Source organism: Amphiprion ocellaris, chromosome 20 (assembly GCF_022539595.1).
Source record: "Amphiprion ocellaris isolate individual 3 ecotype Okinawa chromosome 20, ASM2253959v1, whole genome shotgun sequence".
Classification (NCBI taxonomy): domain Eukaryota; kingdom Metazoa; phylum Chordata; class Actinopteri; family Pomacentridae; genus Amphiprion; species Amphiprion ocellaris.
Genome location: NC_072785.1, coordinates 5,274,847 through 5,302,137, shown reverse-complemented (window position 1 = coordinate 5,302,137; position 27,291 = coordinate 5,274,847). Strand labels below are relative to the sequence as shown.

The following is a 27,291-nucleotide window of genomic DNA, read 5'->3' as shown; positions in this document are numbered from 1 at the left end:
TTAGGTTCATTGTGGTTATCATTGAATGACTGTAAAGGTATCTCTATGCATATGTAAGCACTTCTTGTTGAGAAGTACATGTACATTTTAACTGTAATCTGTATGTACTCACAGTAGAGAACAGGGTTAACGTGTTCCATATGATAAGACAATGCATGTGACACTTTCTCTGACACTATTCTCTGTTAAACATATCTTATGCTGACGTATGATGCCGCCCCTATGTTACATGACTGTTTGAAACTAAATAAAAGATGCAGAGGAGATACGCTCTTCGGAGAAGGAAGGCTGCAGCAGCAGTGCATGCAGTCTCTGTCTCCCCTTGCTGCAAGTAAAAGATCTGAGCTTGTGAGTACTGTCTTTCCTTCCTGTGCTGAGCGTGTGTATTTTCAGGTTTAAACCCAACAGTAATCCAGTCTTGTGCATCAAAACCAAAAACGTAAATATAATATTATTGTGCATTGTCTGTTAGTTACACTTACACATTTATTTTGTACTTTTAGCAGCATGTCAGGAAAATATTGAAAAATATCTCTTATTTTAAACTATTTCGCAAAGAATGTCTCGTCATTTTATTTAAGACAAAATCTCCATTTTCTATTTACACTTTCGTAGAGTTCCAAAGCTTTCAGATCTGCAGATTTAATTAGAAAATGATGAAACACTACACAAAGATATGTGCATTCAGCGTTATTTAATTAAACATCATCAACAACCAGAAACTAACACGAAACACTGGCAAGCTATGATTGTACATATCTTACAGAAGATTAACTTATATTTTTACCTACTAAATGAAGACTCTTTTAAAGTATTTTTTATTTGCATTAAAACAAAGACATATTATTTCACATTCAGTCAGCCATAATAAAATCACTTCATCAACACAGACAGAGTTTACTGCCCGAACTGTTTCGGCCAGTCGCTAAAAGATTTCCAAAGGAAAGGTAAAGGAATTTCAATGTCCGCCTTTTTATTGCTAACTGTAATGTATGGTGCAGTGCTCTGGGACGCCCTCCTCATTAGATCTACACCTTCATGAAGTCCTCCATAGAGATGTATTTGCAGATTACTGATCAACGCCTCAGTATCAGTATATACTCGCTCCATAGTTAAAGCCTTATGCACCTCTTCCATCCTCATTTTGAGAAGGTCTTTGTACTCCGCCACGTGTCTCTTTGCTTCCTCAGTGTGTTGTTTTGAAGACTGTACAATTTTTGCATGAATGGCATGAATTTCAGAAGAAATGTCCACATTTTTATCTTTTAGGTAGGTGATGAAATCCTCTGCCTTTTTAATAATAACCTGGAAAAGATGTGCCACTCTGTTGTGAATCACACTGAGCTCCCTGCTCATGGGATGTCGTAGCTCGTTATATACAGATTTTAGTTTATCCATTACCTCATTTCCATTAACAACAACATCAGTTCTGGGTAAAGTGAACTCAACTTCTCTGATGTACGTAGAAATCTTTACCATGAGGCTGGAAAACCTTTGGATCACCCTGTCAGTCTCTCTCGATACAGACGAACGAGCTTCCTGGAAGATCTCCGGGATGGAGAGTCTCTTCCATTCGGGCACTGAGTGATCTCGATCTCTCAAAAACTGGGTGATTTCATCTAGCAAGGCATTCATTTTATCTTCAATGAGTTTTATCATTTCTCTAGCCTCGTGAACCAGTCTGTCTATGGCATCCTGCACATTCATGGACATCAAGCCGTCCGAAGCCTTCCTATACATGTCTTTCCCTTGGTCAGCAAGGCTGTGGACTAAATCCTGCAGTGTGTCAAAAGACATAGGAACCTCATGGTATCCTCTCTCTATGACATTAGAAACTGTGTTTTTCATCTTCATGCCGGCTCGCTGAATATTAAAGCCAAAGTGGTAGGTGTGATACTTGTTAATGAACTTGAGCACAGCATCTGTCATGGCAGGAATCCTGTACTTGGTGCCCTCAATCACATCATGGAGGAACTCCCAATTCCATGACATCTGGAAAACCAACTTGTCTGAGTTTTTCAGAGAGGCTTTAGCAGTGAGAACATCAGTGTCCTTTTCAGGAGAGGACTGAAGTTGAGGGAAGAAATGGAGAAAAATAATTGTTCAGACAGTACCAAGTTGCACAACAACATAGACTGTCAGTCAGTAAAAATGGTTTGCCGTTAACACAGTGCAAATGAAAGAGGTGAATGATTGTATTACCAGGTAGCGACTGAAGAGTTTTCCATACAGCTGCGTTGGAGACCTCCGCTGAAATTGTAATCCAAGGAAACCAGATGATGGAGAAGACATAGATGCAGTGATGCCATCTTTGCGGGAAGCAAAGCGGAAGTTCCCGTCAACAAATGTCTGGCTGATGATGTCAACATTGAGAGTATGACGAGGTTCCCTTCAGAACAGAAAAACTGCTGTCAGTAGGCATATTTTACAGTATGTATTTTATCAACATATGAGCAAGAACTGCTTTGAGCACTGTGGAAATATGCAAAAATAGAATCAAAATAAACCCTTACACCACATCAGTCAGAGAGGCTTGACGTTTCATTCTGAAAAAAATAAATAAAAATTTTTTATCAGAGTGTGTGAAGATCCATCCTGCTGAATCAAGGGTTAGAAGATCAGCTGTGACTAGACCTCCTACCCAAACACAAGCCAGGTGATACCATTCCTATTTATTTCTTCCTCAGAGCGACTTTAAGAGTTTGTCACATTCAAGAACCAATCATTTCAAACCTAAGAGTATTTTTCATTATAATTTTCATTTTTCTGAAAGATGAAAGATTATCAGAAAGAAACCCAGATTTATGATCTCATCAGAAACTAAACTACATAATACACTGTGTACACGTACCTCAGGTTTTGTGCCAGAACATGTTGCCATTTAACATTTACATCATTGTGAATCAAGTTGCACTTCCCATTTAGATTAATTACTCCATTATCATATCTGATGGTTGCAGTAGCTGAGGAAAAATAAGAAAAAATAAACTATTTTATTGATTGCAAAGTCTTAGATGTAATAATTCAAATAGTGACCTAACAGATAAAGTGGAATGTACACCAGTCTTACCAGAGAGGTCATATTCCAACAAGATCATGGTAGAAGTACAGAGGGAATTCAGCGAAGTTGTCAGATCTGAGCCCTGTTTCTCCAGATTGATAGTTGTTGTCACGTTGTAAATAGGGGAGGAAACCTTCAGAGTGCCACCAAGGGCACCAAAAGCTGGGATAAACAGACTTGAAGGCAGGTGTAGAGCCATTTCAGGGATTTCAATTTTTTGCTCTGGAATGACTATGGTTGGTAGTTCAAAGTTTGTAATCTGGCTTGTGATATCATTTAGACTGAAGGTGCGTTCTCCAACTGTAAATGATTTTGGTAGCGTGAGAGATGAGACTGTGACTTCGTATTGCGGCAACTTGATAGAAAGGAATGACATTTTTTCCTGTAGATACTCAGTGTTAATATTGTAACTGGGAACTGACATTATTGGCAAGCCAGGCAGCTTGATTTCAAATTCCTTGGTGGTGATCACCTTCGGGATGTGGAGATTTTTAGGATCAATTCCAAAGGGTTCCACATGTAAGGTGGTAAATGGAACATCAAAGGCTGGAAATTTGATTTCAGGTGGAAGAGTGATATGATCAGGGACATAAGTGTTTTCAAATCTCATGTCTACTTTGCTTATTGAATCTGGAATTGATTTTACCCAAGAAGGCAGAGCAATGCTTATTTCAGGGACATTAAACGTGACACCATTTTGAAATAATGTAGATGGTATTGTGTAAACATAGCCATCCATGCTCTTCATGTATACAATACTAGAAGAGATTTGAAAGAATTGTAATTTGTTTATATTTGTGACCTGATCAAATTTGAGAACATCCCAGAGGGTCTTCTGATATACAGGAAGCTTAACTGACCTCAGGAATGCTAGATGACCTTCTACAGATCCAGTCAAGTCCATGCGTACCTCAGATTCATCATTGGACATGAGTAAATCACAAACATGGATGAGCGATGCCAGCTGTTCTTTACCATTCCAGGTGAAAGACTGCTTCTCTGAGCTAATAGCAAGCTTGATGCTCTGAGTGACTTCAACGTCACCCAAACTACTTGGCTGACTTGCATCGATGTTCAGTGTAGTCTTCAAGGTTGTTAAAGGAACAAAATCTAGTTCTCCTTTAAAATTTTGTTTTCCATTTGTACTGATAGGTGCAAAATCCACATTGTTAGTACTCGTGTAATCAATTGTTGCAAACATACGGCGCAAGGAAACCTCAAGAGCCAAGTTCTTTTTCAAGTAAAACATGAAGACGTTGTTTGAGCTCCGTTTTTGTTTGGCCTGTTTGTTAATGTTTGAATTCAAGGCTGTTGTGACAGTCGTACGCAGGCCATTGGCATTGAGGTAGAAAGTGGCTCCATTTTCCAGATCTCCAGCAAAATTCCAAATGTCCATCACGGTTATGTCAGACTTCCCTTTGGTAGAGGTCTCCAGTGACACATCAGAAGATAATGCTTCCAGGTCCCAAATCATTTCAAGATTCCCTTTGCCTACAGACTCAATCAGAGGAATGTTCAACGTGTACTTTACTTTTTTCTTAGAAGAAACATTTGGCTTAGTCTTGGTATTTCCAGTGAGTTCATGATTCAGTTCCAGACTGAGGAAAGGTAAACTGATTTTTGCATTGTTGGCTACAGAAGCTTCCATACTTCTTTTGTTGAGGCTAACAGCACATTCATGGTTTGCTTCTATGTTGTTATGCTCCAGGGATACAGTCGTGGCTAATTTTAGTCCTCTCTTCTTTGTCAGACTTGTGGTACCATCAATTTTTACATTCAGTATGTCAAACACAGATGATGAGGAGGTGCTAAACCGAGCAACAATGTCAAACTGATTGTAAAGGCCTGCATTAGTACTTATGGTAATCAAAGGGGATTTGAAGGAGAAGTCACAAGTTATGTTACCCATAGCTGGGATCACAACATTATTCTGAATGTCTGGTAGTGTGAAAGTGGGCAGCTTTATTTCACTTAAAGTGTCTGGAACATGGATGACAGGAAACCTCAAAGATGGCAGCACTAGGGTATAGGATGGCACAGAGAAACCCAGTGCTGGAATTTTGAAGCTCGGTGTACTGACCTCCTTGGGAACAAAGTAGCTAAAGGCTGGCATCTCAGCCCTGAAAGCAGAAACCTCAATGTTCAATACTGGTATTTTGTATCCAGGGACTCTGAAGATTCTAGGAGGAATACCAGAAGTTTCAATTTTGTGTTTTATATACTGTGACTTTGCTTGGTTGTATGAATCTTTTAGAAGGGCAACTACTTTGTCTCTACATTCTTCAAATTGATGTCGGATGATGTTGGCGTTGTCGCTGATTACACTGTAGATTGGTTCCAGGTATAATTCAAACTTGTGAGTATCAGGATTCTTGTGATATTGTAGCTTCAGGTTCATATCAAAGGACTGTTGAGGAGTGGTAAGCAAGGTTTTTAATCCAACATTTTCCCACAGAGAAAAGTCTCTAACCTCTGGGGTTTGCATTTCAAAATAAGGTATGTTTATCTGTGGGACTGAGAGAGGAACAGTCAAAAAGTCTAAATTGGCCTCTCCACTGGCTGAAGAGAGGAGGAAGATGTCCATTTCATTGTTTTCTGCTGTGAAGTTATGGCCATACTTGTATTGATTGAATCTTGCCAAAGCAAACCAACATGCACGCTGTTTCTCAGAGTTTAATACAACGCCATAATCATGCTGGAGATCCACCTTACCAGTGAGTTTGAGGGGGAAGAAGATCTTGGAGTTTAATTTATTCTTAACATCAAGAACAATCTCAAATGGATGGGTCATGAATTCCAACGAGTTAGACATGGATCCAATGAGGTTTCCAGTAAATTCAGCATCATGGGAAGCTGTTAGAGCAACTTTCAAGTCCCCAAAATGAGCCTCTCCATTTACAACCATAACACTCTTCTTGACAGATGGAACTTCAGCTTCACATCTTGCTTCAGCAGTGATATGGCTTAGGATCACTGATTCAGCAGTCAATGTTTGTTTTGCTTTTAAGGCTTTACAGTCTGTTTCTCCTGCAAAAGTTAACTTTGCAGTGTTAAAATCGATGTTAAATTCTGCATTACTTTTGTGCGTACCTTCATCAGAGTAGTCCTGAATAGACCATTTTCCATTACCAATAGTTTCACTGTTCACACTAATTTTGCCAGATTCCATTGTGGCTGCTATAATTTGCTGCATTGATGCCTGACTTGAAGTTTCAATTGATGGGATGTCCAGATTGTGGTTGTAGGTTGTGTCTATGCTTGCATAGATTCCATTCCTTAAAGTAAATGCCATAATACTGATCAATTCTGCTGTGTACATTGGGGTTGTGGCCTTTGTAGTAGTCTTTGCAGAAGCCTCAGCGGAGGAACCAGTCAATGTCAAGGACCCTTCATGATCAATGGAGAAGGCTATATGGTTAGCTTTCATTGTCTCTGTGAACAGCAACTTCTTCATTCTTGGAGCTTCCAACTGAGCAGTGGCTTCAAACGTGTATTCCAGGGGCTCAATTGGTGATTTGGCATGAGAAGTAATGGTGCCTGTAAACTGTGGGCTTTTCAATGTTGTCGTTGAATTTTCAAGTTTCCATGTAGTTTCAAGACTGTATTGTGGGGCGTTAATTTTAAATTCGCCATGAAGTTTGCCAAATACTGGGATACAAACGTCACTGGGGACTCCAGGAGACTTGATCTCTGGAATTGGAAGCATTGTAATTTCAAAGTTGTTCAAACTTAATTTGGGGATGTTGATGGCTGGAAATTTTATCTCGGACAGTGTTATTTCTGGAAACGTAAGATCCGGTAGTTCAGATAAGTACAGAACTTTCAAGTCACCAAAGATGTCTTCTGGGTCAGGTGTTTGGATTTCAAATTCTTTCATGTCATCTATGACTGCAACTATTCTAGCTTTAATCTCATCAAAGTCTATAATAATGGCAGGGACTGTGTACGAGTTGAGAATGGTGAATTCAGGGAGTGAAATCTGAGATGGGATGCTGATATCCTGGAGTTTGTTCAGGTTGATTGTAAATGCTGGAATGACAAGATCAGTGAGAGGAACAGTAAAAGTGGGAACTTCAATCTCAGCACTTTTCAGTCTTTTGAGAAGTCCATCTACAGCTTGCTTTATCTGGTTAATGACGTCATTGCTTTTTGCCACTTCTTGAATCTTCTCCATCAGTCGATCAAACTGTGTAGAAATATAAGCAACTATATTTCTGTAGGATTCACTTGCTCTTTGGAGGTAAATGTATATTTCATCTCTAACATCCATGTCTGAGATCCTTTGCTTCATGTCCTCAAGCATATCCAGTGCTTTCAGTTTAATGTCATTGTAAAAAGTAGTGTCAATTACACGTTTCAGTTTTTTTAGAGCATCAGCTACCTTTGTGTTTTTGAGTTCATCCAGATATGTGAAGATGGAACTTTGGATCTCTCTGAAAAAGTCCCTAACAGCCTCAATTTTTTCCACAATCTCATATGTTTTAATCTGCTCATTGATATATTCTGTTAGTTCAGCAATCTTCTTGTTAGTCTCATCAACAAATGCATCATAGTCAAATTCCTTCATTGACTTGAGCATTGAAGAAATATGTTCGTTGAGGTCATCAATGCTTTTCTTAAAGTCAGTTGCTTTGAGCTGGCTCGTCAAACTGTGCAGAAACTGCATAACTTTATCATAAACAAATTCAAATTTGATCGATTTCAGAGTTTCTACACCTGTTTGCACTGTCTCTTCAATTTTAAATTCCTTCACAAGAGTAACAGCCTGATCCATTAGATCTTTAAATATATCATCAAGATCATATTTTAAAAGCAGATCCTTGAAGTCGGAATACACTGCATTGAGTTTGTCAGGGATTTCATACTCGTCAATCCAGTTGACAATAACATCATTCATAGATTCCAAAACTTTTTTTATCTGTGAGGAGGGAATTTTATATGAGAGCTGCTCAAGATATGCAACCCAATCGATTGAGAGAAGATAGCCCTTTACATCTTGCAAGAACACGTTGATGTCAAAGTTGTCAATGGCTTGTTTTAAATCAGACAGTTTCTCTTTGATTGTTTCCAAGATGCCGTATTTAGAATCTACCTCTCGCAGGAATGCAGCACTGCTGTCCTTCAACTTCTGTAAATTAATCTGTCTGATGATGTCCTCAATGACATCCAGCACTTTGACAAATGATTGCTTAATGTTATATTTTTCATCAAAAGACTGAACCCTATTCCCTATGTGTGAAAGTACATTCGTTATATTGTCAGCAAGTTGCCCTGAGTTGACATACTCTTCAATTTTAAGGATTAGGTCTTTAATTTTGGTAGCAATATCTGTGACAGTATATTCCAAATTGTCTCTGAAATTGTTCATTGCAAGCTCCAAGTCATCCATTGTTACAGCAAACTCATTAAACAAGTAATCGAGTTTTACTTTAACTTGATCGACTTTGTTCTCCAAGTCCATTTCTCGCATGAAATCGCTCACTTGAACTGGTATCTCGTCTAATTTGGCTCTGAAATCAGTGATTAGCTGATTAATATCTAAGTTACGGATGAACTGTTGCAGCGATTCTAAGGCTTGTGCAAGTGTGTTCTTGAGCTTCTCAAAAGCAGCAGGAAAGCTTTCGATGAATGGAATTTCAATAATGTGACAGTCACTGTTCTTGTCATACTTGATGAATCCTGTCATTCTGAATTCTTGTGTTTCAGGTACTGATCTTTTATATCTGCTGAAAACGTCTGTCGACATTACTCCTGAAAACTCAAATCCAGCCTTCTCAGGATGGTTGTAAGTACTAATGGCCTGGTTATAAGTATGGTCGTTCAGTTTAGATTTTACATTCCAGGTCAGATATTGTTCATTTGGAGTCAGAACACCTTCACATTTGTTGTCTAAATTAGTGGAAAACTCCCTTCTTCGAGGTTTATGTGTGGTTGATACCCGGCTGTCATGTGAGTATGCAAGAGCTAGGGGCTCAGCTTTAACCAGCAACTTGCTGTACAGCTGTCCGGTATGCTTTCCATGTAGGTTAATTTCTCCATCACTGTTCACAAGAGCATCAATAGTGAGGCTGAAAGGCAGTGCCATGGTGCGAATGGTGCCGTCAAAGCGCAGAGGTTCAGAATTTATTCTTGCTTCACAGTTTGATGTTGAAGAAAGTCCAGCAACTTCAAGTTCACAGTTGTGACTTAATTGGGCTTCCATTACATTTCCAGATGTGCTACATTTCAGTGTACCAGCCATATTGTCATAGGTGAGTTCATAGGCATGTTTAACATTGTGTTGTTCTCCATATGCTCCTGTCGTACTTCCACTGAGATCCACCTTAATTGGCTCAAGCTTGATGTGGCCTTCATTGTTCAAACTGACATCGTAAAACCTGAGGTCATTTGTCATATCAAATGCCAAAACAAATGGTTTCATATCAACCTTGGTGTCTTGCTTGTAGTAAATGTCTTCACAGATGAAGTTGTTAGTGTTGGAGTGGAGTTTGACTGTCCACAGAGTGAGGGTCAGGGTGTGGCTATTTTCTGTTTTCATTTGCTTAAATGTTCCTTTTGAATTGCCAGTAAGGGTCAGAGTCCCTCTGTTCAGTACAATGTTCAGGTTGTTTGTTGTGGCCGCATCGTATGCATGTCCTGTAAGGTCACCATACATAGAGGCTTCAGCACCTGTGATTTTACTCTTAATAATCAGCTCTCCTCTGCCCTCATCAGCCATCACTTTGGTAGTAGAGTCCATGGATGCTCCATTGTTGTCTATGGCACAACTGAAGAAATTCTCCAGTGTCACAGGACTGCACTGAATGCTGTTGGTTCCACTTGTGGTCAGACCACTTCTTCCAATTCTTACAGTAGCCTTATGCAATCCACGGCCTGTGTCAAAGATGAAGGAACCCTCAGAGTTTAATTCAAGTCCATTTGAATCCAGGGACCCTGTTATAAGTGAGTATGCCCTTTTTGTGTCATCGTCTGCCTGTGACTCAATTCTGACGAGGGCCATTTGGCTGGATACACCAAGCTCAACTTTGTTGTTTAGTGATTTACCCATGGGTGTGGCAACAGCATTGCACTTTAGAATCAGCTGTGCATCTTTATACTTGAGCTCTGCTATATGTTTGAAGATGTCCTTCTGTGCACTGGTTTTGGACACAATATTCAACTCAGAATTTGCATAAACTCCACGGATCATGTTCTGAAATTTGAGGATTGGTGAGTCAAAGAGCAGGGTGGACTCTCCCCTTCCTTCTTGATCTCTTGGACGCAGGTTGTAACTTTGAGTGTAGGAGGTATTAGTGTAGAATGAACCTATTTTAAATAATCCATCCACGGTACCATCTCCTGAGACTTCATCTGAATCTAGAGTGGATGTTGACTGAGCAGAGTAGTAGAGAGAGGCTTGCAAGCCTACTGGACTAGAGGCTTCAAACTTATAATTGGCTCTCGCATTCAATTTGTTTGAAACCCTTAATGTTTCTAAGACACTGAGGCTTGTGTCAACGAGGACATGGCTGAAGGAACTATTCAGAAGATACTTGAGGTTATCGTCAGCTCTTCCTGACATCATTGCGGCTCCTTGAAACAGACAGAGAAAAATTGTATTCATTTGTAGTATATTATCTGTAAAAGCATGAGCAAAGATGTAGATCTGAGCTCCACGCATCATCCTTTCAGATAGAAGCACAATTTCACAAAACAGCATCATTTAAAGAAACTATCAGTAAATGTATACGCAAGTCTTCCAAAGTCTTAAGTCTTGCCTATTTTTCCGAGAAGATAACAAATAGCAAAAAAAAAAACACAATTAAAGCTATGTTCATTAACTTGTAAAAAATATGTTTAAAGATATGTTTACCTTCAAGTTTGTACGAAAGTAAGTTGAAAGGTGATTGACCAATGGCCTTGTACTGAGCAACATAGCTGGGGACATCAACAGTGTTGTTTCCCCCAGAGATTGAGCCCTCCCAGCTGTAGAAGTTGCTGCTGACCTTGGTGGATGCTTCAGCCAGACCAAGGAGAGGAACAGTGAAATCCAAAGAAGGTGGTATAATGAATGATGGTAGTGGATAATTGTTGGCTGGGATATAGAGGCCTATCTCTGGCAAATCTATGACGGGCGTAGACAGAGTTTTTGGGAAGTTTAATTCCTCTGACTTTTTGCCCCCATGTGGAAGAGGAACCGAGATGGCCAACCTATCCTTGTTGAACTGGTACCGGAACAAACTTTCACTGTAGATGTAGAACGCAGCATATCAGATGAAATGTTCCCATCAACAGCTGAAAGCAAATGAAGTTTCTAGAGCTCAGTTTTAAACACTTACGATTGCAGAAACAGTTTGTCAGGAAGGGATGGCAAGGTGAGATCTGAGACGCTCCTTTTACTTCGCAGGTTTGCCAGATAGGGCATGCTTGCTGTCAGTTTGTCCAGCCATATATTCCCTGCCTTCAGAGGGACATGAAGAAAATTACATCTCATTTTATACAAAACTGAAAAGCATAAAAGAGTTCAGGGTATGAGCCTCTGTCAAAGCTGTGCAACACCTTTTTTTTTTTTTTAAAGTTATCTTTTGGCCTTTTTGGATAGGGACAGTGTAGAGACTGACAGGAATGTAGGGAGGAGAGTGGGGGGAAGCCATGCAGTAACGGGCCAGAATCGAACCCAGGCCACTGCGTTGGGGACTAGTCCCTGTTCATGGGTCGCCTGCTCAACCAGTTGAGCTATCTGGGTGCCCCATAGCCAAGCAACACTTTAAAGTGCAAGTGAAGAGAAAAAGCAATGTGCTCAACTGTGCTCTGTTATGAACAGAAGATGCATGAGAGGAGGCAGTCCTGACTAGTGCTGTGTGTTGTGGAAAGAAGTCTAAAGATGCATTGTTTGTATATACAGCTGCTATGTGAGGGAGCTATAGTATATTTAATGAGATTGTGCCCAGACCCAAAAGGTTGAGGTGTAAACATTAAGTAATTCCACTTAGTGGAATCGGTTGACTGTTAGGAGCATAGACAAAGTTTAAAAATGATATTTCTTCACATGCAAATGAATACATGCTGTCACCTCTGTCACAGACTTGAAAGTTTGTCTCTTTCATTTATGGATCAGCCACAGTTTAGGGGTCAACGAAGTCCACAGCTAGCATCAGGGTGAGTTTTACACAGTAGTTGCTTTATATCGTTGTAGGAAGCAAAGCAGAGACAAAGCTTCGAAAGGTTAGCTTTGAATTTTCTCCTTTAGGTAGAAAAAACTGTTCTTCAGACTTCCAGCTTCAGACAAAGTTGACAATTGACACAGCTGATTAGCAAAGACTAAATCTCTGCTGGTCTTGGGGCCCTTTGACTGTTCTGCCATGAAGACATTCCTCAGGTTGTTTCTCTGAGTGTGTGCTTCCAAATGATTGCATTTATGACAATGATGCTGGTGGTAGTTTCCATTCCACTCCTGGTTTTGAGCAAATTGGTATTAATTTACAGTCAACAAAAGTATACATACACCTGAGAAGAGCATATGTATATCATGGCAGAGTTTCCAATGACTCAAACTGGGCTTAGAATTAAATGAAAAGAAAAATGACTACTGTTTTTGTTTAAGTTGTGTTGTGGGCACTGCAGATGGTCTAGAAGAAAGAGAAATATGTGTAATACAAAGATATTCTATGATTTAGTTACCTGTCCCCCAACAGTCGACACAGTTTAAGTACTTCTTTAAATTTGGTACACAAAATTAAGTGGTTTCATTATCCACAAACCTGCCAGTGCCTCCTTAAAGATTCCACCAATATGTTTTAGTCCATAAAATATTATTATAAATAAGAGACCAGTTGGACAGAAATGCCTTCTTTAGATTAATAGATATGTAAAAAACACTACCTCGATGCCTTTGGTGACTATGTGACGCAGTTTCATGTCAGTCTTTGTGACTCTCTGGTCCAGGATTTCATCAATAAGCTGTTGGAACTTCCTGTGATGATCCTCCAGGTTTGGTATCATTTTCTGTACATCTGAATTGAGATCTGTTTTCACTTCCACCTCAAATTTGTCATTATCTGTGAAAAGAAAATCCAAACGCACCCTCAAATATACAAATGACGAATGTTCTCAATCTCTTCTCAGCATCATAGACATTCATGACTACTTACCGTATTTTAGGGAGGTTTTATGTTGGTAGGTTGTCTCAGGGAGGCGGATCACTGTTTCCAAGTCCAGAAGCACATCCTCATCCTTCTTCAGGTTTGCAGTGACAGATGCATCAGTTTTCAGAGAAGGAATGCCCATTTCCAGCTGCAACATGGCATCTCTCATCATATCAAGTCTACATATAACAGAAGGACACGTCGTTTGATAAGACTGCAACTTGATTTGTTAATTACTTTGATTTTCCAGGATGCTTCTCATCCACTCATTCTAAACGAAAAACAGATTGTCTCAAAAAAACAGGCAGCACTTCTTAAATGGGTGGTCAGTAGCGGTATCTATCATCAGAAACGACTGATGATTGTTTACAAAAAGAAACTTGTAGGTATTTTCTGCAGTGCAACATGTACCTCGTGCGTCCAACCAGAGTCAGCTGTGGGATGTTCTTATTGGTGACGTCGATGGTGATACCTCGCATCTTTGTTCCATCAGTATCACCGTTAGTGACGGCCAGTTTGATGCCTGCTTCCACGTCATAGTCAGGAATGACGACGTCAGTGGACAAAGTGTTTTTATTGCGGTTGTATTTCAGTGCTGCTGTGGCTTCGACTGAATCTTCACCTGGAAACAGGAGAAATTCAACACATTAGCAACTGTTGATCACCTGGCACAGTGGCAGCCGGTGGCTTCAGGATCTTTCCAGACATCTGCAGAAATTTGCAGGTTAAACATGATGTGATCAAAATGTTTGCTGACTGGTCCTGTTGTACTTGAACGCAGCAGGTGAGAGCACCGACTGTCATCAACCAGGATTACGTGACATTCTGCAATCCACACACGGACCTGTGTTAAACATGGTTTTCTGGTCACTGTTGGGGCGCATCAGAACTTTCACCAAGAGCTGAGACCAAATATCAAATTCTGCCCAAGATGAGGATCATTACACTCATGGTGCTGTTATTTGGCCACAGCACTTGCGAGATTTGGCTCCCAACAGCTTCTTGCTCTTCCCCAAAGTGTAATTTGACCTCAGGGGTCACTGTTTGGATGCAATAGAAGAGATTCAGCACACATTGCAAAGGGTTCTTGACATGCTTACAGAATGGGGCCAGAATGGAAACAGAATGAGAGTATTCCAAGCTTGACAGGAGCACCAGCAATGGTGTAGTACTGCATAAGGTGACTACTTCACAACGACATTTAAATCAGGTACAGTCCTTGTTTTAATAGGTGCAGTTTTGGAATCTTTTTATTGCACCTTGTACTTAATTTTATTGTAAAAGAATTTAGTGATAAGTATAAGTCTAACCTTTAGACATACATTCACTCTGGACCATTTCAGCTGAAGTTCCTAATTATACTGTAGCTGTAGTGACTGTTAAGAGAAGGGTCAATGTTTTGTATTGATATTTGTGAGCTCTGTAACTGCTGAATGTGGATGTAGTTTTCCAGGCTGCTGGACCAGCTCATACTAAATTCATTCACTCAAACACACACACAAACTTTAAATCTTTCAACGTTACCTTCTGCCCTCAGGGTGAGCTTCAGAGTTTCTACTTTATGACGTCCCTTTTTACCCTCTCTGAGTGTTTCATCAGTGATGGTGGCGGTGTACTCTGAAACCTTCCCTGTAGGCTGGATTTCCATCGCAAACCTGAGAAAATGACACGTTATCAACATCTGTTGATCTGTTAGCTTTCAGGGAAAAATCATGACTAGGATAATATCAGCTGATAACAGCAACTATTTACAAATTAGACTCCCAAGGAGACACTAATTATATTTTTTATAATTATATATAAAAAATTTTCTGAAGTAGCTTCCTGTTACTTGGTTTCTCCAGTCAGAGGGTAATATGGGGCCTGGTCCATGGATGTAGCATTGGAATAACGCCATGTTGTGCAGAGGTTCAGACCAGTGAACAGCGGCTGGCAGTTCGTTGAGTCAGTGCGGTCCTCCACCAGGGATGGCACTATTTTTGTTTGACCAGACGAGATGGACAGCAGCTTGTTGCTGAGTTTGAAACAGAGAGAGCAGTGAGACACACCAGCATGATGCTAGCAACCACTGAAAGCATTTCACATCATCTGAAAGAGGTGACACTGACCTAATGCTGAACAGCTGAGTGTTGGAAGTAGGAGCAGGAATGGACAGTTTAATCTGGTTTTTGTTGATGCTGACTTTGGCATTGAGAGAACTCTCATGGTACATGTTTGTGTGCATCTCAATCCCTGCGTCCACATAGTCTGGAATGTGCACACCCATCTGGGTGATGAATTCCAGCCCAACTGAAGGCATGAAGGACAAATCCGTCTGCAATGAGAAGGAAACAGCAGAGCAGCTGTAAACAGTCGTTTCCAGGGAACATACTTGTACATTTATGATTTAATTTTACATGAAACTTAAGTTGAAGAGCAGCTGTCTCACCATTGCTGAAGGAACCAGGCCTCCTTTGGCTCCAGGTGCAAACACACCAGCCAGAGAGAATTTTAGAGGGAAGCCAGAGGCAGTGGGTAAAGCGAATGCATTCTCCATGAAGATATAGTGGGCAAAGACTTCATTTTCAGTGCTAGACATCAATGCATTGAAGGCCTTTTGGAGATAAAAACAGGTATCATGAAAAAAAAATCATAGCTAGTGGCGTCATAGTCCACTATCAAATGTCACTTTAAATAGCTGTAAAATTAGAACAAGAAAAATATATACTACAGAAAAGTCTTATAATGCGTGCAGCACTTCGATCAGCTTTGTTTGGTTTAAAATGTGCTATGTAAACAAAAAAAACTTGATTTGAAAAGATTGCAGGTTTGTAATGTAATGCTATCTGTGTTTAACCCATAGACTGTATATAAAAGATTCAGGTATGAACAGTAAATGCAACACAGAAGCATTCTTTCTAACAGGCAGCAGTGTTAAGAAGCTAGCTTCAAGACTTTTTGAATACAGCATGATGTTCATTTTGGAACTTCTGGTTCACTGTGGAGTAAAACAGATAATAAAGCAGGTTTTGCTTTAGCAGAGACTATCTTGTCATTGATGGTTTGGAACCAAACTGGGCGCACTGTTCTCGAGTTCTCAGTCAGGTCCACCCCTTGTTTGTTTCAAAATGACCAGTTTGGCACCAAAAGTCAAACTCAAGTCTTCAAACAGTCCACAGACTAATGGATAACATCACTGTGGCTGCTATGATTCATCATAGACTCAGTCTGTCCATCAGTCTTGTCTAGACTCAAATATTTCAGCAGCTGTTAGATGAATTGTTGTTATTTTATATAGATATCTATGGTCCTCATTTCATATCTTTAAAATGCAGTGTCTTTGCTTTGCAAGTCATCATCAGGTCAAAATTTCAGTCAATATTTTGGTTTATGACCTAATAGCTGCCAATTTAATGACATACCCAGTTGTTTCTGTGACACTTTGTGTTTAGCACTAAGTTAATGCTAAGTGCTAAGTTAAGATGCTGAACAAAACAAACATTAACTACATCATGCTTAGTTAACCTGGCCAACATTTAGATTTCAAGTTTGTTTGTTGTTGTTGGGTTTTGTTTTTTGTTTTTTGTTTTTTGCGATTCTGAGGAATACTCTGTGGGTATTTTTGTATGACAGAAAAATGTTTTTCTGTCATTAATATTGCAACGCTCATGTGAAGAAACAGAAGATCTGACCGAGCCAGGCAGAATCCTGATGAAGATGTGGAAGTACATGAACAGAGTCTCGGCCAGTTTTCTCATTTCAGTGGTCTTCATGTATCCGATCTCATTTCCCAGAAGCCGAAGATAGGCAGTGGCTTCAGGTGTTGGAGAAAAACGCAGATCATTCATAAGCCTCTGGAAACTCTCTGTGATAGCTTTCAGATGATCTTGTGGAGCCTGAAAAGATATTACCAGTGAGTGTTTTAGTCAGTGTGTATATGGAATGAAGCTGCCATACTGATTAGGATTCATTACTTTGCAACCTTGGTGACGAGGTAGATGTAGAAAGACAAGGTTGTATTCATAAACAGTCATATAAAGTGTGTCCAAGAATCTTTTCACCTGTCTCTTCTTTCTGTCTTGTTGAGGGGCAGTTCTATCCAGAACATCTCTGAGCATCTGGGCAGTGTCTCCTGCCATGTACAGTGCTCTGGAGATGGATTCAGGAAAGAAACCTTTTTCTCCAAAAAGAGCATCAATTGTTGGTTCAAATCCCGTCCCTTCAACACCAACCTTGAAATGGGAGATTTTAAATCTTTGAAGCTCTTTGCACATCTGATTTGTGTGATTATGCCAAATATTAAGAACATTCTATTGAAATCATACCTCAAAAATGTCATAGTTGTAGTCAAAAGCCTTCAGAGTGGTCTCCAGCATCATCTCCTTAGGTAGAGTGTCCCTGTCATCGAAGATCATGTTGCTCTGGATTGAGCCTAAGGGGGAGTTGATTTTGTAGTTGCGTGACATGCCATCAAAGACCTTGTTTGGAGGTGAGAGCTCGTCCTTTAAGGCCAAGTCAATGTACTCCCTGAGTCTTGAGTAAAGAGAATAAATAACATTTTAGTGAGATAATGTCATTTCAAAACAGCAGGACTGATATTTTCACATAACCCTCGTGTCAAAATTGACCTGGGTTTAAAGTTTGAAAATGTGTGTGTGTGTGTGTGTGTGGGGGGGGGGGGGGGGGAATTTCACAGGGAAACTTCTGATGTTCACATTTTTAACATTTTTGGGAAATCTTTCAACATTTTTTGGTGGAAAAAATAAATGTTAAAAGTGTTTCTTAAGAACATTCACAAAAAATCAACCAAAATCCACTGGATTTTGGTTGATTTTTTGTGAATGTTCTTAAAGAAAATATTAGAAGTTTTACTGATATATATGGAATCACTTTAGATATTTTTAGAATTTTTTGGAACATTTTTACAAATGTTTTGAAAATATTTACAAGAATTTTCTTGCCAAATCTGGGGGATTTTTTTTAAAATAAAACTTTTAAGGGAATTTTTTAAGGAATTATTTGAATTTTCTTCCTGAAGGTTTTGCAAATTTTCAGAAATTTTGGAATTTTTTTTCTGAATTTTTGGATTTTTTTTTCAGACAAGGAAACAATATTTTTTGGTGCCTGTAAATGAGGACAACAGGAGTTGCAGGCAAAGGGTTTCTGTCCCTTGTCCATTTTCCATGTACCATACAATTTAGAAACACTCCTTTAACTTTAATTAATCCCTTCCAGGCATTAATAATTAAATCAATATTAAAGTCTTTCAAATTTTAATACTATTATTCAAATGTAAAAACTCAATGTTACGTTGAACTGAATGTGAGGTCGGTTTCATGAAACATTCAAAGAGGCTAAATATGTCTAATATGTTGTAAAATTTCAGTATATAAACGACCTGGAAGTGGCTGTAACTTTGCACATATAATGACAACATATGGACCCATATGCACACCAGTTTATGTGCTCCTATCAATGAGTCCAAAATGGTCCATGACCATCCATCCATCCATCCATCCATCCATCCATCCATCCATCCATCCATCCATATTTGCTTACATGAACTTTCTGGGGCACCAATACCAGCTTTGTTTAAACATTTTGCAATTTTTTCAATTTTCAAAGGCCAATAGTTAAAAGTCTCTCCTGGAGCCACTGTGTGTCTCACCAAATGTAATGGTGGGATTTATATTTCTGAAGATACTGAAGCCTTTAAATGGCTTCCCAGGTAAGACGTTTTTTAATGGGGGAAAATGCAAAAAAAACTCAGATCTGAAAACACATAAAATTCTCAAAATGCAGTCAAAATATTTTATAGAACTTGTTTCATATAACAAATGAGTAAACTTTGAACTATATCTGAGACAGGACAGTCAGACAAAGACACACTGATTGATTTTTAGCACCACTGGAGGCAGAAGCAACTCACAGAACAGTTTGTAAAGTTGTAATAATGCTACGGTGAACAGGCCATGTTCATCTGGACGCCTGAAAATGCAGTGTTCACTGTTCACTTCATTCTGATCTCAGCCAGTTTCTATACAATAAAATTACTGGCTGCTCAGCTACACTATAAAAAATGTTTGTACATTTTGTGGTGAAAAACTGTCAAACCATGACGGTAAAAATCTGCAAATTCTAAAATAGTTTGATCCAGTTTATGTAACACTGAATCACCGTAAATAGGTTAATCAGGAGAAAAGTGTGTTTTCTAAAGAGGCTAGAAAAATACATTTCCCGACTCCTGCAGTTTTTAATGGAAAAATTAATATGTAGAATAATACTGTAATTTTTTCCCAGTTAAATAAACATGTTGTGCTGATAATGAAAATGCTGTAATATTTATAGTATGTTACACAAACTTTATTTTATATAGTATTTTCATGTAAATTTTCATAATTTTAAAGGTTAACATTACTTTTTTTTACAGTAAAATACGGAATGAAGCATGTTTTTAACCCTAAAATCAACAATATCAATACATTTCTTTACCGTAAATGTAGAAAATGTTTTACCGTAATTTTACGGCAGCATTCTGGTGACCACAGCTGCTGGAATTTTACTCTAAAAACATTTTTTTTTATTGGCTTTGTCTTCTGTGGTTTGGTGTATATGGTGTTACCATAAACAAAATAAGATTTGCATGAAAGATTTTTAATTATTTTTCTATAAAGTAGACATTTGAAGCCATGAATTAGGCTGACCTGTATAAATAAATGCCAGCTGGCTACTCACTCATGCATTTGTGGCTCATCAGAGTTGCGGATGTTGTTCAGATGGGAGATCACAAAGCTCCTGAGCTGCTCATTTCTCTCATTCTCCAGACTGTTGACAACGTTTCTAACAAGTGTATAGTCCGGGGTCTTCATCAGAATGAGGTAAGCTGCTAAGCGTTTTTCAACGGGGCTCTGAGTGTCCTGGTAAACCTCCATGAGAACGTTTCTGATCTGTGGGCAACCAAAGGATATGGTCTCAGTCGTCCTGTAATTACAGCATGCTCTGATATAGAAATATGATGTGCATACTGTATGTTTGCATGCATGTGTGTGAGCTACTGTACCTCATCATTAATGTCCATCAGTCTGAAGGCCCGTATGGCTGCCTTCTGATTTGACAGTGGAATGTCTGTTTTCTGAGCGCACCGCAAAATAGAGGAAATCAGGTCTGGGCTGGCAGCTTGCATGGCTTGACCCATGACACCAACAACCTGGAAATTAGAAAACAGGCTTTAACCTGGGCCCTGAAACCCTGAGAGAGGTTTCATGACAAGAGCAGACACATCAGTGAAGCCTAAACTATGCAGGGAGCTCGCATGATCGTACCCTCAGGACAAGGAAGGAAGTCTCTGCAGGGTCAGGAGGAAATTCTGAGTCATAATCTTGGATTTCCAATGAGCAGTCATTTAAGAGTGTCTCCATGAATTTTGACACATCTGTGACCACTGGAGTAACCGCTCCTTCATGGAACCTGTACACAAGAGAGAGACATAATCAGATGCTGTGATTAGCATAAAGAAAGCGTTGTTCAACTTACATCAGCTGACCATAACAAAGCATTAAAGACATCCATGACGCTGCCTCTTTTACTTACTTCTTGACTGTGTTTGCCAGAGCGTACATGATTGCCTTGCTCTGTTTATACTGAGCCATGCTGAGCATATCTCGGACACGTGCTGCGTCAGGGTTAGCCTGGAGGCTCAGCCCGTAGACGAGAGCGTCCACTTCCAGGGACACCCCGTCAATGGTCCTAATAACCTGGAGGATGGCGCTGGTGCACTCTGGGGTTCCACACTGGATCAGGGCCTGCCAGGTGAGCCAGCCCGATATTTCTCGCATCTCAGGGACCGTCTGGCTGAGGGTCTCGTTCCTCAGGACACGTAAGCCGGACACCAGTTTATGGAAAAGGCTGGTCCTCTTCTGACCCTGGTCTGTGCCTGGCAAAGCTGCAAGGTCCCGAAAGGTGCTCAGAACAGCATCCTTTGTTTGGACCGGTGCTTTATCCTCAGGGTCTTCAAAGTGCAGTGGTGTGCTCTGGCTGGGGTTCACATCTGTGTGCACACATGTTTGACATTAATTTAGCATTTTCCAGTAAAACCAGATACATGACCGGAGAATCGGATGTGAAGTAAAGCTATACAGGACACGTTTTACTGACACAATCACTCACCAAATATTCTGTTGTTGATTCTCTTGGAACTTTGAAAGCTCAGATCTTGGGTTAACACAGATGATATTCCATTATCTCTGCAAGATACATTAAAAGATGAGCCATAACAACGCGCTATATATGTAGATATATATTTAGAAATATGTACTCATTTTCTAACTTACACGTGAGAAAAGGGCAGGTAGATATGTTGTTCTGTGCACATGGCTGTGGTGATGTGCCTTCCCCTGTTATCAAACTGATAGTTGCATTTCTGAGTGCTGGTTATCAGCTTAGACATGGGGCTGTGCTGGAGACAAAAAATCATAATGCTTATTTGTGTTTGTAATGCACTATGACTGCACCATTAAGAGAATCTTTAAATCAACAAAGCAAAGCATTTTTGCAGCAACAATAAGTGGCAGTTCACCAGTCGTGGGAACCAGTTATTTTTCATTTCACATAGACGCTAAATACCTTTCTGATGTATTCATCATAATGTAACAGCAGAGCAGCAGGTGAACTAAGGGAACAACATAACCCACTGCAGAAACGGTGATGTCAGGACTTTACCTTAGTGATCTCATACTCCAGGGCAGATAATCTTCCAACCCAGCTGTACTCAGTAGTCATTACTATGTTATTACAGTAATATCTAGTAATCCACCAACCACAAGGTTATCAGTTTAGTCCCTGACTCCTGCATGCTGTTGGTGTGTTGGTGTGTGACTACACAAACAACACAAACACATTGTAAAACCATTTGGAATCTTAGGTTTAAACAGTGCTACATAGGTGGGGATCATTTACTATTACATTAAGAGTTGTTTTCCACTGCAGCAGCTTTAAAGGATAACTGAAACCTTTGTGTGTTCTGACTGCAGGAACTGACTGTAGGCCCTCTTTCAGAGCTGTTTTTATGGAAGGAAAAAGTACCTCTTGGGTAGATACATACTTACTAGTAAAACCAAAAGGGCGATGGTGATGCTGCAGCTTTTTAGTCCTGTGTCTTTCAGTTTAGTGTGTTTTATTCTTGATGCCAAACGTTCTAATTATTGATGATTTAAATGTTTTTTATTCTACTTTTTTTGATTATCTTGGAGGAGTGAGAAGAGGAAATGGAGTGGACATGACCGTTGCTGCCATTGCTAAGTGGAGTTCTACCTGCGGAGCAACAGAGCCAGCCAGATATAGTTTACTCCTAGCAGAAGCTCCTGATCTTGCTGTGCTCTCAATAACTGCTGGAATGAGACATGATACTCCAGAAAAAATTCTACAGAAGAGACATAGAGGGAGATGAACTGAAGTAAAAGGAAGAGGAGGAAGGGAGAGATAGTTTGGAGAGAGGTTGATAGACCGGCTCTTCCATCTGTTATCATGGAAATGTTCGCTCTGTGGTAATAAGATGGAGGAGCTGGAGACACTCGTCAGGAGACAAAGACTCTAGCATGAAAATCAGCATCATGTTTTACATGGAAACATGGCTGAAATACTGCATTACCAAGATAAACCCCAGAGTCAAAGGCTTCTGAACTGATAGAGTGCAAATACTGTTTAGTTCAACCTTCTGCTATCTCAGTGGTTTCGTCTAGTAGCAGTCTTCTCCTCTCTAACATCCCCATCAAGAATGTGACATTCACTATACAGGTTAACAAAAAAAACCCTCCATCCTTCATTTTCCTATATGTTAATAGAACTGAAGTTACGTCCAGTAACTACTGTTTGTTGTTGTTTGGGCACATTGTTGGATCCTACAGTGGAAACAGAAAGACTGAAATGGTTGATTATGGGGTTGTTGACTGTAAAAATCTGTCTTATTACATGAATTCTAAGTACTAGTATTTGTTTGGCTTCAGACTTAGCTGGTGATAAGCACTCTTTCCACAACTGGACATGAATAAAGAGGACCGCAGTGCCCACCAGTTTTTGCAGCAGGGCCAGGGGGCTGTTGGATAGATCCCTGCTGTAGAACTGGTCACATTGAGATAGATCTCTGGACAGGGTCACTTCTGTGGCAATATCCTTCCGAGCATTCTCCACGTAATCTGTTAAACAGTGGCCATGCACTGTGCTCTGGAAGAGAATAAAATAAACATTCAGAGGCTTAGCCCATCAACATTAGCTTTAAAACACAGCAGCCAAAGAAATGTATTGTCTTTCTTCTTCTGGAGTTGCTCTGTTAATATCTCTACTGCATTTTTAGGGGAGCCTGTTCAGGTTGTGAAAGGATACGAACCATGAAGCTGCTTTGTCCATCCTCCAGGATTGGCACCATGAGAGCAGAAATGATTCCTCTCTTGATGTTGAGGATGTTGACCGGCTCATCATTCTCAGGGTAAAGCTCTACATTAGTGACTTCCTCCACACTGAACTTAAGAGCATTCCTGGATGAACACACAACAACAGACCATTAGTGACATTTTGCAGTGAACATGTTGAACCATTCTAACTCCACAATATTACAGCTTTATATTGTGCAGTACAGAGGATTTTTACAGTGTCTGAAGTTTGAACACAGTCACAGGTGAGCTGCTGTGATCCGGCATCATGTGAGGCAGAGGTTTTATAGATCTGCACATTCTGAAGGAAGCTGTGGTCGAGAGTTACGTCTGAGTCATTTTAAAGCAATAGGAGCTCAGTCAGACCACAGATGTATACAGTATAGGGTTGTTTGTGTTCCTCAAAATTAATAATAATCCTTAAAATTAATAATAATCCTCTTGGGCTAAGATGCTGTGAGGCAGCAGAAACAAACTGCATGATGTTCACATAAGGTCATGTTTTAAGCTTTTAACATGTTGGTAAACAGCTGCTTGTTTACTTGTTTACATATCCAGGGGCAACATCATCATCCTTTTGCAGCGGTGCTTCTGTTAGTGCAACATTCAGTTGTTGGTCTCTCTTTGTTCATCAGCTCACCTATAGATACAGCTGTCTACTGGGCTTTTATTTTTCATTTATTTGTGTTGCTGGGGAATTACTGTGTACAGTCCAGTGTGTATTAGTGCTTGTTCACTGAAGACAGCTGCCTTCATCCCCACTCACAGCTTTGTGTTGCTTTCACTTCGTCACATGATAGATTGTTTAGTATAAAAACAGAGATCATGTTGGCTGTAGAGACTGTTGTGAGTCCAAACTCTGTTCCATGCCTGGCAGCCCTGGTGTAAAAACACCTTCCACACTTCTGGTTTAAATTTGAGTTGTGCATGTAAAGAATGTTTTCCACTAACTTTTCCATGGCAGCCTGGAACGCCTCGGAGCCAGGGGACTGCTTGTAGACCGGCTGGCCCTGGGGATCCATGATAGACACCTCACTGAGTACACAGCCTCTGGTATGCATGATGAACCTGCAGATCTGTGGGACTTCGATCTCAACCTAAAGACATGTGACAGCAGACACATGGTCAGCAGAGACACAGTGAGGGGGTTCAGATAAGAGCATTCTGTTGTCAAATAAACCAGGAAAGAAACAGTCCTGTACCTGACAGGAGACTTTCGGGCCATTTCTCAGGTTGGCAGTGCCCACCACACCGTTCCGGCTCTCTGCCATATACTGATACACATATTTCTTATAGGCCTTGAATCTGGATGCCACTGCAGAAAGATAATATCAGTGGTTATATTGACTCATACTGACCCTCTTTCATCTGTGTTCCTTAAAGTACAAAGCTCCAGGTGCTGATCAATGATGGTATCATTTCAAGCCAATTAAAGATAAGCTCCTGTTCACATCTATCCATCAGAGTTTGAACCCTGCAGCAGCAAATTAATGCAGCAGCTATTGTTCTAAATCCTAAACAGCACAGAACAAGAGTTCATGAGCCTCTGCTGCTATCTCCAGAAAACAGGTCATATGTTTATCAGGTTAGCATCCACCATTGATCTGTTAGTAGGCCAAAGTGTCTGTTTGTACCGACCCTCTGCACACACAGCTCAGCTTTTTCTAGTTACACAAAAACCTGAGGGGGAGAGTCCAGAGTTTTTCAAATGATCACCGTTTAAAGAACTAAAATATTTATAGTCTTTGCATTTTTTTCCCCCTTAAACCCTCCTGTTGTCCTAATTTACGGGCACCAAAAAGTATTGTTTCCTTGTCTGAAAAAAAATCCAAATATTCAGAAAAAAAAATCCACAAATTTCTGAAAATTTGCAAAACCTTCAGGAAGAAAATTCCAATAATTCCTTAAAAATTTCCCTTAAAAGTTTTATTTAAAAAAAAAAAAAAAAACATATTTGGCAAGAAAATTCTTGTAAATATTTTCAAAAAAATGAGTAAAAATCTTCCAAAAAATCCTAAAAATATCTAAAATGATTACATATATATATCAGTAAAACTTCTAAAATTTTCTTTAAGAACATTCTTAAAAAAATCTACCAAAATCCAGCGAAATTCGCAACATTTTTAACATTTATTTTTTCCACCAAAAAATGTTCAAAGATTTCCCAAAAATGTTGAAAATGTGGACATCAGAAGTTTCACTGTGATTTTTTTTTTTCCACATTTTTAAACTTTAAAACGGGTAAATTTTGACCCGCAGGACGACACGACGGTTAAAATAGCCAAAATATGAATGCAAACAGCCTGACAGCAGTCTTCAGTGAGAGATCTTCATGCTGCCAGATTTGTAGATTTGGAAACAGACATTTAATTGAATTTAATGTGAAGGTAACTGATGAGTGAATAAGAACTTACGCAGGCATGTTGAAGTTTGTTCATTATTGTCATTGCTGTCCTCTGTAAAACAAACAAAAAAAGAGTGAAGGATAAAATAAATCAATACAGAATGTTGAATATAATGACAAAATGAAAAATAGTCTACTGCCCTGGGAAGGAAAGTTAGATAGAGTATATTTCAGGTGTCATTTGTTTCACTTTAAAGCACCAGCATGAACAATCTAAACACACTGACCAAAATGACATGAATGTGATTTTACACACTTCCCCACTATCCATCCATCCATCCATCCATCCATCCATCCATCCATCCATCCAGCATCCATCCATCCATCCATCATCCATCCATCCATCAATGGATCCATCCATCCATCCATGTATCCATCAATGGATCCATCCGTCCATCCATCCATCCATCCATGCATCCATCCTTAGCTAAACCAGTTTTATCATAGAGGATCTTAGGGTGGAGTCTGTTCCTGCTAACACTGGGAAAGAGGTGGGGTAACGTATTTTATATGTATTATAAATGGTATCATGGTAATTTTATGAGCTTCAGTAAAAACCAACTGGACGTCGCTTTGAGGATCTAGAAGATGTTTCGCCCCTCACCCAAGAGGCCTCCTTAGTTCTGACTGATGAAGAGTCACAGCATGGAGCAAAATCTGTCTCTATATTATCTGTTTGAGCAAAATGACAGTCTGTGTGGAATTATGTGAGCCACAAACAACAAACGTGCAGATTGTTTTTATCTTTGCAATTATTTTTGAAGGTTTATAGGTTTTGTTTTGTGTTTAAGGATTACACATTAAAACACAGTGTGTGGCAAATAATGAGACAAATTTGGTCCACCAACACCGCTGAGTCTCCCTATAAGTCAGTTAGAACTGAATAATTGTCTTGGATGACAGGAAAAATATCTCCAAGGCTCTAAAAGATAAGTCCAATTGCTTTTTAGTGAAACTCTGAGGATTATGGGCTACACATTTGCCCCAGTACATCACATTAACCCACAAACAGAACACATTTCCAGATTGTAAAGCATAGATATAAACAAGGAAACTAAAATTCCACTTTCAGTTTTAGAGTCCTGGTATCGTGCATGCTGGATCTCTATCACTGTCATGCTGACACACAGAAATAATTATCATTAATGTTATAGAGTTAGGGTTAAAGAAAAAGGTTTCCCACTTACGAGCCAATGTGTAGCTGCTCAGCAGCAGCAACAGGCACAGCTGGCTGTAACCCATTATGGGCTAAAGAAAAGGGTTTCCTCCGTGTTCGTCAGGCCTCAGTCCGCACTAAAA

General features: G+C 39.7%; 1 protein-coding gene across 1 annotated transcript; it reads right to left on the bottom strand.

Moving 5' to 3' along the window:
* Positions 1–675: 675 nt before the first annotated feature.
* Positions 676–27,291, bottom strand: apoba (apolipoprotein Ba). The gene is made up of 29 exons (XM_055006226.1): positions 27,180–27,291; positions 26,003–26,044; positions 24,791–24,903; positions 24,540–24,685; positions 23,546–23,693; positions 23,230–23,382; positions 21,495–21,619; positions 21,331–21,407; positions 20,755–21,211; positions 20,487–20,631; positions 20,225–20,371; positions 19,900–20,111; positions 17,490–17,697; positions 17,226–17,396; positions 16,857–17,060; positions 15,614–15,778; positions 15,294–15,499; positions 15,017–15,199; positions 14,710–14,840; positions 13,597–13,807; positions 13,192–13,364; positions 12,923–13,098; positions 11,380–11,501; positions 10,914–11,287; positions 3,071–10,633; positions 2,852–2,963; positions 2,514–2,546; positions 2,203–2,389; positions 676–2,067 (listed from the first exon to the last, which is right to left on the bottom strand). Exons 1-29 carry the CDS (start codon positions 27,232–27,234, stop codon positions 898–900), a joined length of 13,209 nt encoding a protein of 4,402 aa, XP_054862201.1. The 5' UTR covers positions 27,235–27,291; the 3' UTR covers positions 676–897.